Source organism: Microtus pennsylvanicus, chromosome 2 (assembly GCF_037038515.1).
Source record: "Microtus pennsylvanicus isolate mMicPen1 chromosome 2, mMicPen1.hap1, whole genome shotgun sequence".
NCBI lineage: Eukaryota > Metazoa > Chordata > Mammalia > Rodentia > Cricetidae > Microtus > Microtus pennsylvanicus.
In genome coordinates, this window is record NC_134580.1 from 142,805,717 (window position 1) to 142,823,525 (window position 17,809).

Consider the following 17,809-nt stretch of genomic DNA (forward strand, 5'->3'; position numbering starts at 1 on the left):
CCCAATCCACACCCTCCCATTGACTCTTTCTGACATCATTAGACCCCCACATGTTCCTTAACTGAGCCGTGTCCATGAGTAACAGCTCCTCTGAGTATGTGCCCTGTCTAGAAAGGAGAGGCAAAAAACCTAGCAGCTGTGTGTGCTGTTACAGACTGGGCCAAAGCTCACTGTCACGTGGCAGGGGCCCAGAGTGATGCTGTGGGGAAGGGCAGTCCCTGCTCCCCCTGGCCCTGTGTGTGGAGTTTCATTGAGCATCTGAAGCATGGCATTTAGTTAGTTTCCTGCCATAGGGACAGGCGACTTGTCACTGGTCTTCTGCACAGCCATTTTCAAATTCATTACTTTAGATTTCACTAACCAGCCTTGACACCTCCCTTCCTACACTACATACTCGTGACTCGCTTTCTGCACAGCACAGCGAGCTTGTGGTCACAGATGGTTTATGCCCTCACTGAGAACATGGACCTTGGCAGAGCCACCTGTCCCTTCAACACTTGACCCAAACTGAAGGCAGGGACAGAAATTGGTGGCAAGTTCATGACCCTCATGCACAACTGCTTCAGTAAGCACAAGTGGCTGCAATTCACTGCTTTCTCAGAACAACCTGCAGGACGTCACAGCCCTCCTGTGGCAGTGTGTGTGGCATTAGTATTCCTGAATTCCTTTTCCACCCTGGGTTTTAGGAGTCCTTGGCTCTTGCCAAGGACTGTCATCTCAGGCTTTGGAGAGTGATGTGTGCATTTTCAGAGGATGTTCATGCCACAGGAGTTGAGGGGACTGGGAGTGACCGGCTGGGGTCCAGCAGTGTGATAATGGGTATTACTTCCTCTGGAGTTTGGATTGTGGCATTGAGATGTGGAACAGCCCCTTAAGGAAGGGCCTGGCATCCTCCAGCTCTAGACACTTATGCAGGTCATTACATGTTGCTAGCGAAGGCTTGCTGCCTGTCCCCATTGTAAAATAAATAAATAAATATTTTATTTTTGTGTATATATAGTATGCCATATAACATTGTTGTGTATACATTTGGTGTGTGCATGCATGTGTGTGTGTGTGTGTTTCCAAGACAGGGTTTCTCTGTGTAGCCTTGTCTGTTCTGTAACTTGCTTTGTATACCAGTCTGGCTTTGAACTCAAAAAGATCCACCTGCCTCTGCCTCCTAAGGAATACCGTTGAGATAATATTTGACTTAGCCTGAACCAGAGCCACTCTGCCCATTCTTCCTCCAGGATTTAGGGTAGAGTAACTTTTCTTCAGCTTTCTGTGTGCTACTGTTGGCCTTGAAATTCTCTTTTCTTATCTGAAAGTAGCACACACCTTTACTCCTATAGCACTCCAGGGGCAGAGGCAGCAGCTGCACTGGGCCAGCCTGATCTACGTAGTGAGTTTCAGGCCAGTCAGGACTGTGCAGTAAAACCCTGCCTCAAAACAACCCTAGTTTTTTTTTTTCTTGACCTTTAAAAAAAATGTATATGAGTGTTTTTCCTATATATATCAGCACGTAGGTGCTGAGAACCAAACTTTTAACCACTAAGCCATCACCCCAGCCTGCAAGACAGTCTTACTATGTAGCTCTGGCTATCCTGGAACACTCTGTGTAGACCAGGCTGGCTGGCCTCAAGCTCACAGAAATCCTCCTGCCTTTGCCTTCTGAGTGCTGGGATTAAAGGCTATACCCAGCCCACATTTTCTTGAATTTTATTATCCCTAGTTTTCTTTATCTTTGTTTTACTAAAATGTTGAAAAAGTATGTTGAATTTAACATACTTTGTGGTTTGATTTGGTTTTAAGACAGGATCCTTCTATGTAGCTCATAAACTTGGCATCCTTCTGTGTCCTTCTAATGTTGGGATTGATTACAGGTGTGCACACCATGCCTGGACCCACAGTCCTATTTTCCACCTAGAAGTGAAAGCTTACCTCCACCTCTTCATGCAGGACTGAGCAGCTGAGGTCTAACGATGCTGCTCCAGGTCTGGGTACAGTGTCCGGATGAGTCGAGGCCTGTGTAAGCCTCACTCTTGTCTCCTCGCTTGGGAAGTCACACAGCTTCTCTGCCTCCGCTTGTGATTTTATTTTTGTGACTTGACAGATCCATCCCTCCCAGTGCTTTGAGCGTTGCCATTCCTTCCTCTCTGTCCCTCCTTCATCCTGGTTCCTCTCATGGCAGGTAGAAGTGTATGGCATCTAGAAGAAACTCTGCAAACTCATTTGACCAGTGGTGGTAGTGCATGTGCCTTTCTTTCTCTTGGTTCTCGTTAGCTTCCCACAGCTTTCCAAGTACTTGGGAAAGTCTTAACCAAAACCATTTCATTGTAATGAGCTGTTTTCTGCTCATTCATACTCCTAAATGTACGGGAAGCATCCTTCCCTTGTGTAAGGAGAGCAGTATCATTTCAAGGCAGGGATTTCGCTGGTGTCGTATGTTGCTTGTCCCCTGGGACCTTGAAAGGAGGAAACATGGTGGGCAGCCTGGTTCCTGCCAGGAAAGTTATGGACCTTGCTTTTGCAGATGCCTGCCAAGTCCTTGTTAGTCAACTGTCCCACTGTCCCCCGGCAAGCAGCCAGGAGCCGGGGTGAAGTTCTTACTGGCCTGATGGAAAGCAGAAGGTAAACAAAACAGAAGTGAAAGTCGATTTTTTTTTTTTAGCTCATTCTTTTACGGGAACGGTTTTGTGGTTCTCAGCACTTCAGTAGATACTGGTTCCAATATGTTTGATTGACATAAATTACTGTAAGTCTGATTCATTTTCTCACTATTGATTTCTGCCCAAGGTGAAATTCATGACATTTAACAGAAAACACAAGTGATTTTTAAAAGATGCTTGTGTCAAGGACTGTAAAAATTAGGGTCAAAGTCGGGGACACTTGAGAGTCTAAAGCAGGCACGTCATCCTAATTATTCATGTAATTCGTGTAAGGTAAGTGGCAGCTCCAGTGCCTGTGGGCTGCTGCAGTGAATTCAGAATGCTACTTCTAATTGCAGTGTAAGACCAAATTCATTTACCTGTATTAAGTCATTCTTTCCTAGTCACCCACTCACTATAGGGCCTTGAACCAGACTGCTCCCCCCCACACACACACAGGTGGCCTTCTCAAGGCTGTCATTCTCAGTGCTGAAACTACAGCCCTTAGGGACCAAGGAGTCATTGTTAACGAGATTATGAGATTGCGTACAGTGGCCTGTTCTTGTAAATGGCTTGGGGTCAGCAGCAGTAACAGAGGTCCCCGCTGGTATTTTAAGAGTTTGGTGTTTTGAACAGCTGTCCTAGCAGTAGGGCTGGGAAGTTCCTTCTAGGAGCTGCTCTGAAGCTGCTGCTGTTCTGCAGCTTTATCACTTTCTCTCTCTCTCTCTCTCTCTCTCTCTCTCTCTCTCTCTCTCTCTCTCTCTCTCATACACACACACACACACACACACACGGGGGGGGGGGGGTGTCTGCTGCTCTTGCAGCCTGGGTACCTGCCCCTGTGGTCACTTTCAGCCTCCTAAGCCTTGACTGTTAGGAGACTCTTCATTTCCTGCCTTCTTTGTGGTCGTAAGGCCCACCATAGACTGTGTGGAACAGATTGTATCTGGCTGGAGCATCGCTTGTCTGCTAGAGCTGGTCCTCTTCTGGAACTTTAGCAGGTCCACTTCAGATGGGTAGCCTGGGCTTTCATTTCTGCTGTGTCTCAGCCTAGACTATCTGTGGTTTTTCTAAATATAATTAACTGGCTGGCGCTTCATGCTCAGAGCAGAGGGTGCTCAAAGAGTGAAATTGCCTGCTAGTCCCAGCAGAGTTCCCTTTTAGCTTAGTGAATGTCCACTGCTGCCCGTGTTCCTACCTGGAGAGCTCTACAGCATGATTTGGTCTGCCTTCCCATGTCATTTCCACAACCTTTTGTTCTAACCCTGGTTCAGGGCTTGCTGGAACCTGTGCTTCCCTGCCTGGCATGTCTGTCCTTCCTCACTCTCTGCATTTGCTCTGGGAAGCCTTGGGGGCATAGGCTTTCTTCCTAGCATCTATTTTTATTCAATATGCTTATTTAAAATCACTCAGTGGCGAAGGGTGAGTACTGCAATTCCAGAGGATCCAGTTGGTTCCTAGCACCCACAGGGGTGAGACTTGAGCCACCTAAAAGTCCAGCTCCACAGGGATCTAACATACTCTTCTGATCTTTGTGAGCATCTGGATTCATACAGGACACACATAATTAACATAAATCTTTGAAATTTTAAAATCAAAACTGGCTTGGTGTTGATAGCTAATTGAGACTCTTACTGTTTAAGCGCAGTAGTTTGTATTAAAATATAGTTGCATTAAGCTCATTACCTCTTGCATATTTGTTATGTGAATGTGTAAATAAGGTAGAAATATATTAAAAGTGTGTGTGTGTGTGTGTTACTGGGAATCAAGCCTGGGGCCTCAGGCGTACCCAGCAGGTGGCCATTTAACTACACCATTTCTTAAGTCTTTACAGGAAGTTATATTGTTAACTTCTGTGTGTGAAGACTGAAGCAGGCTGGGGGTGGAGCTGTTGGTGGAGTTGCTTAGCATCATGAGAGCTGGGCCCCATCCCCATCACCCCGTGTACCAGGTGTGTTGGTACATCCTCCCAGGACTGGGAGAGACTGGAAAAATTAGTTCAAGATTATCCTCTGCTTAAAAGGGAGTTTGAGGCTAGCCTGGACTATAAGTTTTGTTTTCCATTCAGAAGACAACCTCTGGTAATCTGGGTTTTGGTTATACTCTGTTCTACGTAAATTTTCTGTTTCAGTTATAGTGAGACTGTTCTCTACTTGTTAATGTGAGGTACTTATACCCATCATAGGTGAGCTGGCCGGACATAAGCACCATCTCTCTGCCTCAGCCATGACTGCTCCTGGGTTCCAGGAAGTGCTTGCCTGTCAGTCACCACTGTCTGGTTTTTCTGCCCTTCCTTCAGTCTCTCATCTAACTATTTCTGAGAAACTATGGCTTCCCCCAGCACCTCAGATCAGACAGCCATTCAGAGAAAAGCCTAGATTGACCAGTGACAGAGACTTGGTTGTCTCTGGAGTTCTAATAGGTCACAGGTGCTGTTGGTGGCTTCCCTCTGTTAGACACATGGCACCTGTCGGGACACTTAATAAATAACCCTTCCTGCTGAAATATGGGTAGTTTGTGTTTGTTTTTTTAATTTCTTGACATACTTTTCACCCCTCAGAGCTGCCTTCAAAACCCTCTCCGCCTCCTACTCACCTGTCTTCCCAACAAGTCCCTTCTTCCATGTTTTGGGGTGTTGTTTTGTCTTTTGGTTTTGGTTTTGTTGTTCCTTGAGTTTAATTAGTGTTGCTTGCATGAGCTTGAGTGGGGGGTCACTTACTGGAATAAGCATCTTGCCAGTTGCTATACCACTGAAGAAATTTCTTTCTTTCTTTCTTTCTTTCTTTCTTTCTTTCTTTCTTTCTTTCTTTCATTCATTCATTTTGGGACAGCCCAAGCTGTCTTTGAACCCTCTATCCTCCTGCCTCAGCTTGCAAGTGTTGGGATTTCAGGTGTGTACTGGCTCACCCAGCTTCTCTGTTTTTACTCCCTGTGTTAGTAGCTAGTATGGTACTATCTTATCAGGAGGCTGTGTATGACAATTGCAGAAACCAAACCAAGCCCCAGGAGCTTCATTCTGTGGCAGCTAAGATGGGTTTGATGGGGTGTTCTCGGATGCATGCTCCCTCTGGGGCATTTCCACCCTGTGCCGGGAAGCATGCTGGTATGGAGTCAAAAGCCGTCCATTTACGGCATTAGCACCGTCCCTTCAGTCAGTCAGCAGGTTATGTTGAGGGCCTGCCTTGACCCCGGCCTGGCGTTAGAGGTGAGGACTTTACTCTTTTAACAGATTCCTGACACTTTCAGGCAGACTCCGCTGCTCTTCCTCATGGCAGATAGTTGTAAGCAAATAATGGATTCTACCATGGAGCCAGAAGCACACATCCGCTGTGTGGCACAAGACGAATGGGTAAAACCAGCACTGCTGTTCCACTTTGCTTGGTGCAACATGGAAGTATTTCTGTGTGGTCAGACTGGCTTTTATGCCTATTTGTTTCCAAAAGAAGTAGGTGTTTCAAGTTAGGGCGTGTCAACTGTTCATCAAAATTGGAATTTCTGACCAATTGGATGTACAAGACACTTAAGTACTGGTGGAAATGAACTTCCCAAAATACAAAACTATTGTTCTGCTTATTTTTTTGTTGTTTGTTTTGTTTTGAGACAGGTTTCGTTATATAGACTAGGCTGGCCTCAAGTAGTTCACAATAGTTCGCCCACTCGCCTCTGCCCCCAGAGTGCTGAGATTAAACTTAGTACTTACTATCTTTCTGATCTTTGAGAGGGGATCTCACTCTATAGCTCAGGCTGATCTCAACAGCAGTCTTGCCTCAGCCCCTAAGTGCTGGCATTACAGGTGTGTGTGGCCACCACAACTGGCATTTGGGCCTATTGTGCCCTAGTGGTTTAATGCTAGCTTTGTGAGCTGTTCAGACTCTCGGTTCCAGGTTTTCATGGAGGCATCCAGCTGCGAGCCAGAGGCCTGCACTTGAGTCTTCAGACCTGCCGTGCTTGACTGTCATCTAGACCCTAAAGAGTCTTATGTCTCAGTTGGACTCCCCTGTTGGCTGGATTCAGGTCTCACTTCCTCGGGTAGATTGATGTCACAGTTAGTGTGCTAGAGAAGGCAAGCTGTTGACACCGTTGTCTTGGTCATATTGGCAAGAGTCTGTCAGCCTTCAGTTTCCACGGAAGTTTCCTTTGCCATCATTTTCCATTTTGTTTCTTTCCCCCTCTTTTCTTGGTCTATTTCTCGTGCTGTGGAAAACCTATTGGAAAAGGGGTGGTGACTGCTATCTTTGGCTGTCCTTTGAAAGGGGGATGGGAGGAGTTCCTTATCTTTTCAACTGAGCTTGTCATTTTTGCTGTATTGTTTTACATTACAAAATACATTTTTATTTAGTATATATCCTGGCATCCTGTTCTTAGGAGAGCTTACTGTTGTGAGTGTGTTGGTAGTATTTGTTCTCAGGCTTTCTGAACTCTGCAGTTCGTGTCCTCTGAAGGGCTCTTTCCCTGGCCCTTGCTTTCCTGTTAGATCCGCTATCGGGGGCATCTGTGTGAGGGAGAGTAGAGGCCCACGGACAGAGCCCTGAGCAAACAGGCACACCCGGATGCTGGCATCCTTTGGTTCTTCCTGCTGTCTGGTCAGATCAGCTGAAGGCCTCCCACCAGGAAAGGAAATGGAGCTAGTGCAGCCCCACGTGTGCATCTGAAAGAGGGCAGGGCCCGAGCTTGGGTGTGTACTGCTTACTCGTGCCTTGGACCGGCCATTCGCTTTGCGCCAGCCCACTTTAGCTAGTCTAAAGGCCTGATTGACTCTTCCCGAAGGTCATCCTTTGATTTCTGCGGAAGTGAGGGCTGGCATAGCAGCTTGGAGGGAAGGCGAGTTGGTTGGGGTGGCAACTAGCCCTGCTCAGAGGGGGCTTCACCCACCCCCCACTGGGAGTCTCACCCTTCCTTCCAAGGTGACAGCCATCTACACCCTGCATGTCTCCTGGGGACTGTGGAGCTGCTCTACTGCTGAGCTGTCTGATTTCCAGCTTGTAGACTGCTGTCCCTATGGCCTCTTCTGTCCCCTTCTCACTCTGGTAAAGTCTACCAACCCCAAGAGTTTAAACTTTTTGTAGACGTACAGTTTCATGATGGTAGCACTTTCACAGTGCACATGCTCTTGTCATTGCTAATGAAAGCAGATTCCCCCCGACTGCTCCCTGAGACTGGCGGCATCCCAGCAAGAGCAGGGTGGGCCTGTGTGCAGTCTGATGAGCAGGAGGAAGCTGCTTCTGTTCGTGCAGGGGCGTGTTTGCCTCCAAAGACAGCAGTTGGATGGTGGAGTGTTTATTGACGTGTTCCTTTCCAGAAGGTTCTAGTTGGAACTCCCAGGCCTGACATTCCAGCACTTCAAGATCTAGCCTGCCCACCACATCCTCCAGCCATCTGCCATTCTTCCCCGCTGCCCACTCACTGTTCCTAACATAAGCCCTCTGGCCTCTGCTAACAGGCCCTCCTAAGTAGCACAGCCTTCTTCCTCTGTGTCCCACCAGGTCTGGGCCTGCTCAGCGTGTTCTGTTCCTGTAACATTGGATGTAGTTGAGCATCATCGGTTTGGCCTGCCCACACTGCCAGGCCTCTTTGATGTCTGGAATGATGAGTCCTTAGTGCCTGGCTCATCTCTGGTGCTCCATTAACTCAGCCAGTGCCCAGCTCATGTCTGGATAAATTCCTGGTGTAGATTCCAAAAGAGAACTCTTTATCCTTTTTATAGGATATTCGACATGAAGCCAGTGACTTCCCATGCAGAGTGGCGAAACTTCCTAAGAACAAAAACCGGAACAGGTACCGGGATGTCAGCCCCTGTAAGTACTCACTGTTCCCACTGCCCCATCACACTTCCCAGTTACAGCTGCCACTGTCCCGGGAGTGGTAGAGGTTGTGACCTCATTGTCTCTTGTTGTAAGCACAGGAGACACAGTGTCATAGCTCGCTTTCACTGTTGCAGACTCTGGGGCTCCAGTTTCTGGAAATCTGGTGGTTGAGAGCCCTTCTCTTTAGCTCTGTGTTGTGGTGAGTCATTTTCCTCCCCAAAGTGGAGTGGCTTAGGCTTAGTGCACTGCCTCTTCGGGGTGACTCAGCAGCTGTGCCCCTGGCTCTTATAAGCCCAGTTATGAGCCACAATGATGATCACAGGTACTCCACTCCACCAGATGGCCCTTCACTTTGACTGCGCCTGAGCCCGCCCCCTCTGCCTGGCTCCTGGTCTAGAAATACCTTCAGAGTAAATAACCAAATGTGTAAAGTGTGAAAAGCAAGAAAAGCCAAAACTGGATGCAGGATCTGAATCTGCCATTAGGACCCAGGGCTACCGACTCCACTTGAGGTCTGTAGACATTATTCTTCAATGAGGGTTGTGACTACCCAAATCTACATGGCTGCCAATCAAGTTCCTGGGAGATATAAAGTGGGTCTAGGGTTGGAACACAAAACTTGTGTCTCTTGGCTGGCCACCCTGGTGGCTCTGGTTGTCACTATGGGAGTCACACTCACCGTACAGGAGTGCGTGGAAGTGAAGCAGCAGTGTAAGCCACTAAGCCTAGTGCCCCTCAGATGTGCATTTAGTAAACACGAGCCATTTGCAGCGCACTTGTAGATCCCTAGGTGGAGGGTGACTGAGAACAAAGCGACACAGCAGAAACCCTTGCTGATATTCTGGAGTCCTGGCTGACCATATCAGACTGTCCCTCTCCCACTGCCAGGATGCCCTGGGATATCCACCAGCTGTCCTAGATGGGGGCCAGCACTGCAGTGTCCCCTTGCAGCACATGGGATCATTCTCAGCATTGCACCCCAAGCATATTCTTGTCTCTCTCTTTCTCCACATACTCTCATAGAAAAAAGAATTTTCTGTTCATGTTTGGGGCAGGAAAGATGGTTCAAAGTGAAAAGAGATCTTTCCAGCTCAGAGTGCTGCTGGTACCATGGGCGTTGTGAGTGCAGACCCTGCGCACCCCCAGGCTCCTCTTTTTTTACTAGCTTGTGTTCAGCAAGGAAGTTAACAAGATGAAGAGTTTGCCCAAGGCCAGCTAGTGTTGTTGGAGTCCTTGAGGTCATCAGTGCCTCTCACAAAGGTTTTATTGTTTGAGTATTGAGAAGTAGGATCCTGCAACCCAGGACAGACTGAAACTTGTGGTGCCACTAGAGCCGGCAGGCTGCTGTGCTCCCTTCCCCTCTAGGCTCAGGTGAAAGATGTGATTGAATCTTCCCGACCAGGTTCCCCTGGGCTATAGCAGAAAGAACAGGTTCCTACCTGCGACAGCTGCAGGGAAAGAATGGCAGCCCTTGGGAGCCACTGCTTTGTGACAAAGTAGTGAAGGAAACAGAAACAAAAGCACAGAGCTTTGTCAGGAGCCTGCGCAGAACTTCCCTAGTGAGTTTGTTCCTGGAATTACATCTGTGCACTTTTACTGTGAGAGAGCCTTTTATTCATTAAATCGCCCCCTGCTTGAGACAGGGTCTCACTATTCAACTCTGACTTTCCTGGAGCTTACTGTGTAGACCAGGCTGGTCTTGAACTCCTGGGTGCTGGGATTAAAGATGTGTGCTACCACTGCCCAGTTTAAACCCCCTTGTCAGTGTCTCAGATCAAAACATCCAAAGGGTTTTTCAAGACAGGGTTCTGCTGTAGTTTTAGAGCCTCTCCTGGAACTAGCTCTTGTAGACCAGGCAGGCTGGTCTCGAACTCAGGATCCGCCTGCCTCTGCCTCCCAAGCGCTGGGATTAAAGGTGTGCGCTACCACCCCCCGACCATCCAAAGGGTCTTGAATCACTTGATTGCACATGGCTCACTGCTGCACATGAGGTGGATACTCTCTTCTCTGCAGTGCTTGAGACTTGGGCCAAGTCATCATGTTGGTGCCTCCTGAGACATCTGTATGTGACAGCAAGCTGGGCAGCTCTTGGTGAGCTGCTTCCTTTTACAGCCTCGACTCTACCCTGGGAACCTGGATCGAGCATTAGGAAGGGGATCCTTAACGTTCTCCTGTGATCTGTAGACTGGGGAAGGGGGGGACCTAGGATCTGCCTTCCCAAGGAGGGCATGGTCTGGGTTGATGGCTGTTCCTGTGGAATGTGACATTTCTGGTACTCAGAGATGACTAGTGTCACTTGAATAGGGAGGCCCCTACCAGTGTGCACGCTCTTTAGACTGTGGGTCCCTCTCTCTGCCTTCCTTTAGAATGTAGGCACTTGGACCCCAGGATTAACCCAGCTCTGCTTTTGTCTTTCAGTTGATCATAGTCGGATTAAATTGCACCAGGAAGATAATGACTACATCAATGCCAGTTTGATAAAAATGGAGGAAGCCCAGAGGAGCTATATTCTCACCCAGGTAACAGGCTGTCTGGACTGTGCTTTTCATGTTACCTCAAGAGCTTGAGAGTGCTGTTGTGTTCTCATCAGATGAGATCAACATGTCCTTGAGAAGTTCAAGGCTCTCATTGGCCAAAAAGCAGCAAGAAAAGAAGTGTGCTCCTCAGATCATTGTGGGCACAGCGTCTGCCCTGGGCACTGTGAGGTGACACACTAAGCTGCCAGTGGTCTCCTAATGGGCAGGAGAAGACCTTAGACCTTGTGACTACAGAAGTGTGGACCTCGGCATTGAGTGCTTGTGGCAGCAACTAAGAGGGCTAGCGGTTGGCCAGGCACCTCTGTCCCAAGTGCCATTCAGTAGTCCTCTCTTAAAAGTCCCATAGCTCTGGGCTACCTTCTGAAAAAGCATGGACTTCCTGTAACACACCTAATGGTGTGTGACCAGAAGACTGAATGTCTGGAAAGAGGATAAAAGCTTATTCTCAATCTTTTCTTCAGTCTTAGCCTGTTACCAGCAGGTTGGTGTTGTTTATCTTAGTCTCCTTGGTCATTCCATATCACATACCCTGGGCTGTAGGGTATTTGAGCATGACCTCTGCCTGCTATGTGGAAATCAAATCCTAGTGAAGTCGGAAGCTCAGAGCCAGCACTCATCCATCACAACTCTTTTCCCTTTTTGTCCCAAGCCAGTTTGCCTGACCAAAAGCATCCCAGGTGTGTCCCTGTCCCGTACAGTCCCCTCCCTGTTCTCTCACCCTGGCCAATCAGTGTGTGTAGCGTCAATGGGCTGTTTTCAGCTCTGTGGATGCAGGACCAACCTGGATCCTTGTGCAGTGCAGAGGTTGAAGGACCTAGGTGGTCATCAGGTACCCTAGACATTCACCTGAGGGAAAGTCACCTGCATGACGCTGTTGTCAGTGTCCTTGCCTCACACTTGCAGACAGAGCACTCAGGGAAGAATGAGAAGATGCCAGGTGCTGGCGTAGGGAAGAAAAACATGCTGGGATTTACAGGGTAATGACTTGGATCAAAGTAGGTGAGAGCTGTTCTAGAAGAGGTTTCGGTCCAAAGATGTGGCCAGCCCTGGTGTGGGTTTTCCTGTCCCACAGGACTGAAGCGAGCTCCCAGTACACTGCCATTCTTCTATAGCTGTCCACTAGCACTAGGCGAGCTCGGTGCTCAGCAGGCACCAGTCATGCCCAGGTCTTCGACCCCTCAGGCCGCCTCTGAGATGCTTTGTGGCCCACATCTGTCACTTTCCTTGGTCCCGCTCTCAAGGCTGTCCATGCTCAGACTCCCCAGTGCTAGCTGTAAGAAGAAAGGCTGACTCTGCTCCATGTAGGTGCTGTGCGAGTCCTTCACCTGCAGCACCACTGCGGTCTGTGAACAAGTGCTGCCTTTAATCAGTGGTCTCAGGCAGAGACTGGGGTGATCGCCTGACCTTAGAAGGTCACAGTGGAGGCCCTGCCCCATGCCGCCTCTCACCCACACAGGAGCTTTGTTTTCTACCCCCATGCTTTTAGGCAAGGAGCCCAATAGAGCCCCTCAGCCACCATCCCAGACCAAAAGACATTCTGTGCTGAGGTGCAGAGGTATGACCTTCACCGTGTGATGGACTGTGGGACTGGGTGACAGACCACAGAGCAGACAACCTTGGCAGCCATTCTGCCTGAACCTCCAAACACTGTCCCTAGCTGACTGCATGTTGTGTTTGTGTGTCCAGTGTTGTAGAGTGTATATTTTGTGTGTTTGCAGGGCCCTTTGCCAAACACATGTGGGCACTTCTGGGAGATGGTATGGGAGCAGAAGAGCAGGGGTGTGGTCATGCTCAACCGTATCATGGAGAAAGGCTCGGTAAGTTCACCCCATGCCCCTTGCTGCGGTCTATGTGTGCAGTCCATAAAGCTTTCATTTCCCTGAGTTCCTATTTTCAAACTCCTTTACGTGACACCTTTTTACTTTAAAAACATAAATATTACATAGATACACGTTTGTTATGAGCAAGGCAGGTATGACGAGAGAGAGAAGCAGCAGGCCAGGCGTTGTGGTGCCTGAGGCAGACGCTCTGCCTCACTGACTCTGCTTTCTTGGTACTGCCTATGTAGTGAATACCAAGCCCACCTTTTTGACTGGCAAGACTATGCCTCTTGATGGCAGAGGTGGCTCCGCAGAACTGTGGGACACTGGCTTCTAGATTTGATGGGCCACCATAGCATCTGCTGGTGAGTTGTCTTCAGGACACGTGGCATTGTGAGTTCCCGAAACTCTGGGAACACCCCTCCTCAGGCTCTGTCCCTTCTGTCTCACACTTCCAGAATGGCCTGTGTCACTTGGGTCTCACTGCATGCTCACCTCTAAGGGCAGTCAATGATGCAGCCTGCAGACCCTGAGTGGCTGGACCTGTTACCTAGACCTGTCTCTCTCATTCCCCAAACCATAGCCTAGACAGGTCTCAGGTTTGTTTGTTACCCTGCCCTTTGGTCCAAGGGTCTGAGTCACAGTGACACTGTGTCTCAGATCTAGGCGTCATCAAACAACCAGACCTCCTGTCCCTTCTCTCTTCCCATTTCTGTGATGGGCACTGAAGTCTGATTTTGAGTGCTACCCAAGATCAGCATAGGGCAGAACCAGCTTCCTTTCTTCCCTCCCTGGACATGGTTGTCACTTAGAGACTTTCCAGCTCCAGAGGTTGAGGTCCCTGGAAAAGATGAACTGAGAATTGTTGGGACCAACTGGAGCAATAGCCAGGAGCAGAGAACAGGAACAGAATGTCCCAAGGTCTTTCCAGGCACAGGCTCTGTGCTGTCTGTTGCTCAACTGGGGTACTGCTCACTGCTGCTCTAGCTTCTTCAAGCTCTCAAGAGCATGAGGCTGCCAAAGAATCCTTCCATCCCCTCCGAAGACAGCAGTCACACCCGAGGGTAGAACCAAGTGCACAGAGTGAGGGCACGCATCACCAGCAAGTGGCACGCACCCACAGAGCCTAAGGGTCCCAGTCACTCATGCTAGCTTCCTTGAGGCTGCTTGACTCCATACTGTTGTCTGACTTCCACCTCCTGTTTTTATAGATCCTAATAACAGATGCAGAGCCTGCCAAGTGTGGTCAATTGACAAAACCAGAGGGCGGAATTTTAAATCAACCCATTATCACAAAATCATTAGATATGGGGGGCTGGAGAAATGATTCAATGGCTAAGACTGCTTACTGCTCTTGCAGAGGACTCAGATTCTATTCCAGCACCCACAGAGTAGCTCACAACCGCCTGTAGTAAAAGTTCCAGGGTATCCAGCAGCCTCTTCTGACCTCAGTAGATACCAAGCAAACACATGGAACACAGACATATGTACAGGCAAAGCATCCATACACATAAAAAGTAAATAAAATATTAAATCATTTTTAAAAAGTCAGACATGGCAGGATTTACTGTGCACGTGTGTAAGGGTACACATGCTTGTACACATGCTTATACATGTAAATGTGTGTTGCTAGGGGTCCTGGTGGCCCCTTGTAGTTAGAAGTTTGCATTAGAGCAGCTGTTGTCACATTCTAAGGTCTGCTCTGTAGTTGGATAACTGCCACCAGGTCTGGCTTTCAGTACCCTGGGTTTATCATAAGTAGAGCCACCACGACCACCTTCCCCAGGATTCCTGTGTTAGCCATCGGAAACACAGCCGGTCCTCTGGTTGCTGTATCCCATGGCAGCTTGTCAGTGGTCCTTTAGAACTATTCTGCTCCACTTAGGGCCGAGGGAGCAGTGTGCTCTGTGGGATGCGCATCAGCAGTCCCAGGGACGGGTAGAATCCAGGATGGTAGATGTGCTGCTCCCCTCACCTGCTTCCAGCCATCCCCATCCGCAGAGCTGGGTCGCAGAGGCCTGAGCTGCATGTAGACTCTATACTGTTTCCTCTCAGACCTCCTGCCTTCAGTACATGGACCAGGTGCTTATGAAACCAGCTATGCCATAGACAGTGTACATTAGCCTGGGGCTACCAGGGGCCAGAGTTCTTGTTAGTTCAAGAACTTAGTTGAAACTTAGCTTAGACGTGGCCACATGGTGTGTGCTGTGTGTAAGCGCAGGACTGATATTTATACAGTAGGAGAGGGTTAGGTGAATGTAATTTGTATTCCAAAACACAGCCTGTTTGTCTCGTAAAACCCTGTGAGAGCCAGAGTTGGGGTTCAGGCACTTGGTAGCCCAGGCTTCTTGTCTTACATCCTTTGGGGATGAAAACAGGCCACCCTGTCAGGAAGACAGCAGTGACTGTCATAGTTTCTTCCCCAGACTGTCTGGCTCTTGGTTTTGTAAGGACTTGCATGAGCTTCAGGCTTCATGGTGGAGAGGACTATAAACTTGGGATGCCAGCATACTGGCATTGCAGCCTTCCTGGATGGGGCTGGCCAGAGGGCCTTGGTGTCAGTTCCAGCGATGGCCTGCTCACATTCCAGGAAAAGTCAGGCTTCTGCTCAAGGCAGCGTGTGAATGCATGCCACCAGCTAACTGGAAGTAGGGATGGTGTGCTGTTTTGTTGTGTGTTTAAAAGCAGAAATTTTTATGGGAAATGACTGAGTGTGGTCCTATAGACACCTAATTAAATGTTAGTTGATGGACATTTGGCTGTGTGCCAAAATGCCTCTGAAATTGTAGATTTTGCTTAAGTAGAGATCTGTCAGGCTTGTTCTGGGTTTCTAGAAGTAAAAGTTAGAGTCTGCCTGCCTTGCTTCTAAGGTGAGGACATCCACCACCTCCTCTGTACTGACAGCCCCTTGGCGTTCTCCCTGATCATGGTGAGTACCCACCCTAGCATAGTGGCCTGGGATCTAAATTTGGGAACAAATGACTCATTCAAGTCTCTCTGTGCACAGTTCACTAGCACCTAGCCTTTGTGTTATGATCTGCTTATGCTGACAGGGTCGCCCTAGCTGAGGGGCTATCTCTCCAGTTGGTCTTTAAAAGTGGGATGGGTCATGGGTTGAGCAGGCCAGACCTTGAAACCGAGCTCTCTCCTTCCCTTGTTGGCGTTGTAGACCCTTAATTCCTATACTGCTTTCTCAACTTTTTGCTTTGGTTTGGGGGGAGGGCAGCACTGGGCCCTAGAAGAACAGGACCCACAGGTCTTCAGTTCTGTTCAGCTTTGGCTCTTCCCAGCCCCAGGTCCCAGTCCCACTGTGCTCTGCTTCCTTGTCTTGTCTGCTGCTTTCCTCTGAGACACTACCCTGTCAGCCATCAGGACCTTCTCTCCAAAGAGCCTCTTTGACCTCTGTCTTTGCTTGGCTAGCCTGAGCAATCCCGCTCCCCCCTCCCCCAGGTCATCTTTATTCCCAGTGTCTCCCCTCCATACTCTCCCCCATCCACCCACCCTGAGAGAGGGAACATCTCCCAGCAGACTAGGCCAGACCTGGAACAGGCCAGGCGTGTGAGCTCTGTGTGTTCTGTACCAAAGAGCAGCTTACTGCATTCCTTGAGGAGGTTCAAGGTCTCTGGGGTCTCCTCTGCCTGGGCACCCTCTCAGTCCTGCCTTGGAGAGCCAGAACAGCTGTCTGCTGCAGGACCATCGGAGCATCTGAACTTACTTCATGGGGTCTGTGAGATGGAGATCCAGCCCCGTCTCCTTTCCTAAATCCCAGACCAAATCTTTGAGTTCATCAAAAGCTGTAATTATCAGCATTTGAATGAAGATCAAGTGGTTTCTGAAGGTAGCAGAATAAAGGGTCAGGACAGTTGTACCTTCTGAACTGAACCAGACTGGAATGAACTGGTGAGCTGCACCTTGCAAATTGTCCTCCCACCTCTAGCTGGCTGACTGCAGCCTCTCAGCCTGATGAGGCTCCAACCCTCTGTCCTGTTGCTGTGAGTTTCCTTTTGGGGCTCTGGTCATATTGAGATGCTACTGAAGACATCTGTGAAGGGCACAGTTGTGTGGTGTGGTTTCACATCACAACAAGGACCAGGATCCTCTGTACTGTGCTGCTGTTGCTGGGTGGGAAGTGTGAGCCTTACAGGTCAGGGTAGGAACTGTTTTACCTGGGAGACTCCGGCCTCTGAGTTCTCATAGTTAGCAGACCGCCCTCCAAGTCTCCTGTCTCATGTAGCAGCCACTCAGGGTAATCTAGTGTTGTTTTCCCCCAGTTAAAATGTGCCCAGTATTGGCCACAGAAAGAAGAAAAAGAGATGGTCTTTGAGGACACACATTTGAAATTGACACTGGTATCTGAAGATGTCAAGTCATATTACACAGTGCGACAGCTGGAGCTGGAAAACCTGGCTGTGAGTATGGCGTGTGTGAAGTCTTCTAGAAATTGTTTGCTTGCTTTTGTCCTTAGTCCTCAGGTGCTGGTTCCAGCTGGAGTGTTCCCAGGAATTGTGAGCCCTGTACACAGTGTGGCCCCACACCATGTGAGCGGGTCTTGCTGCTCTATGAGCCTGTGCCCAGGCACCAACAAAGGACAAGATACAAGCACCTCCTACAACGCTCTCTCATGTTTGCACCAGTTAACACAGTTCTAAGGGGAAAAGGCAGCTTCTTACCTGAGAGTAGTCTGCTCTGCCTTTGGAACTGGAGGGCTAAAGCTGTGCTTGCAGGAGAAATGACAGCAAGTTTGCACCTTTTGTCTGGTCTGCCTTCTTAAGGAAGGCTCACATCACTGCCCAGCTCTCCTGTAGCTGAGACTTTCTCACCAGATCTTAGGTAGGCTTGCCAACAAAAGGAGGTTCAGGGGCATGGCAAGAGCCTGGAGTTAGGAACAGTAGAAGCTCTTTCGTACAGAGCTGTGACTGAGGAGGCCATATGAGTCCCAGGCATGGTGGAGCCACTGCTGGCCACTTTGCCTAATTGCTGAGTGGGTCCGAGGGACATCTCCCCATGTCTTTGCTTTT

The 17,809-nt window shown here is 49.0% G+C and overlaps 1 protein-coding gene across 1 annotated transcript in view; it reads left to right on the plus strand.

Moving 5' to 3' along the window:
* Positions 1 to 17,809, plus strand: part of Ptpn1 (protein tyrosine phosphatase non-receptor type 1) — a 47,011-nt gene that overhangs the window by 22,448 nt on the left and 6,754 nt on the right. Inside the window, exons 2-5 of the mRNA XM_075963145.1 lie at positions 8,335 to 8,425; positions 10,853 to 10,953; positions 12,690 to 12,788; positions 17,063 to 17,200. Of these exons, the coding sequence (XP_075819260.1) occupies positions 8,335 to 8,425; positions 10,853 to 10,953; positions 12,690 to 12,788; positions 17,063 to 17,200 (429 nt within the window). The remainder of the gene's footprint in view (positions 1 to 8,334; positions 8,426 to 10,852; positions 10,954 to 12,689; positions 12,789 to 17,062; positions 17,201 to 17,809) is intronic.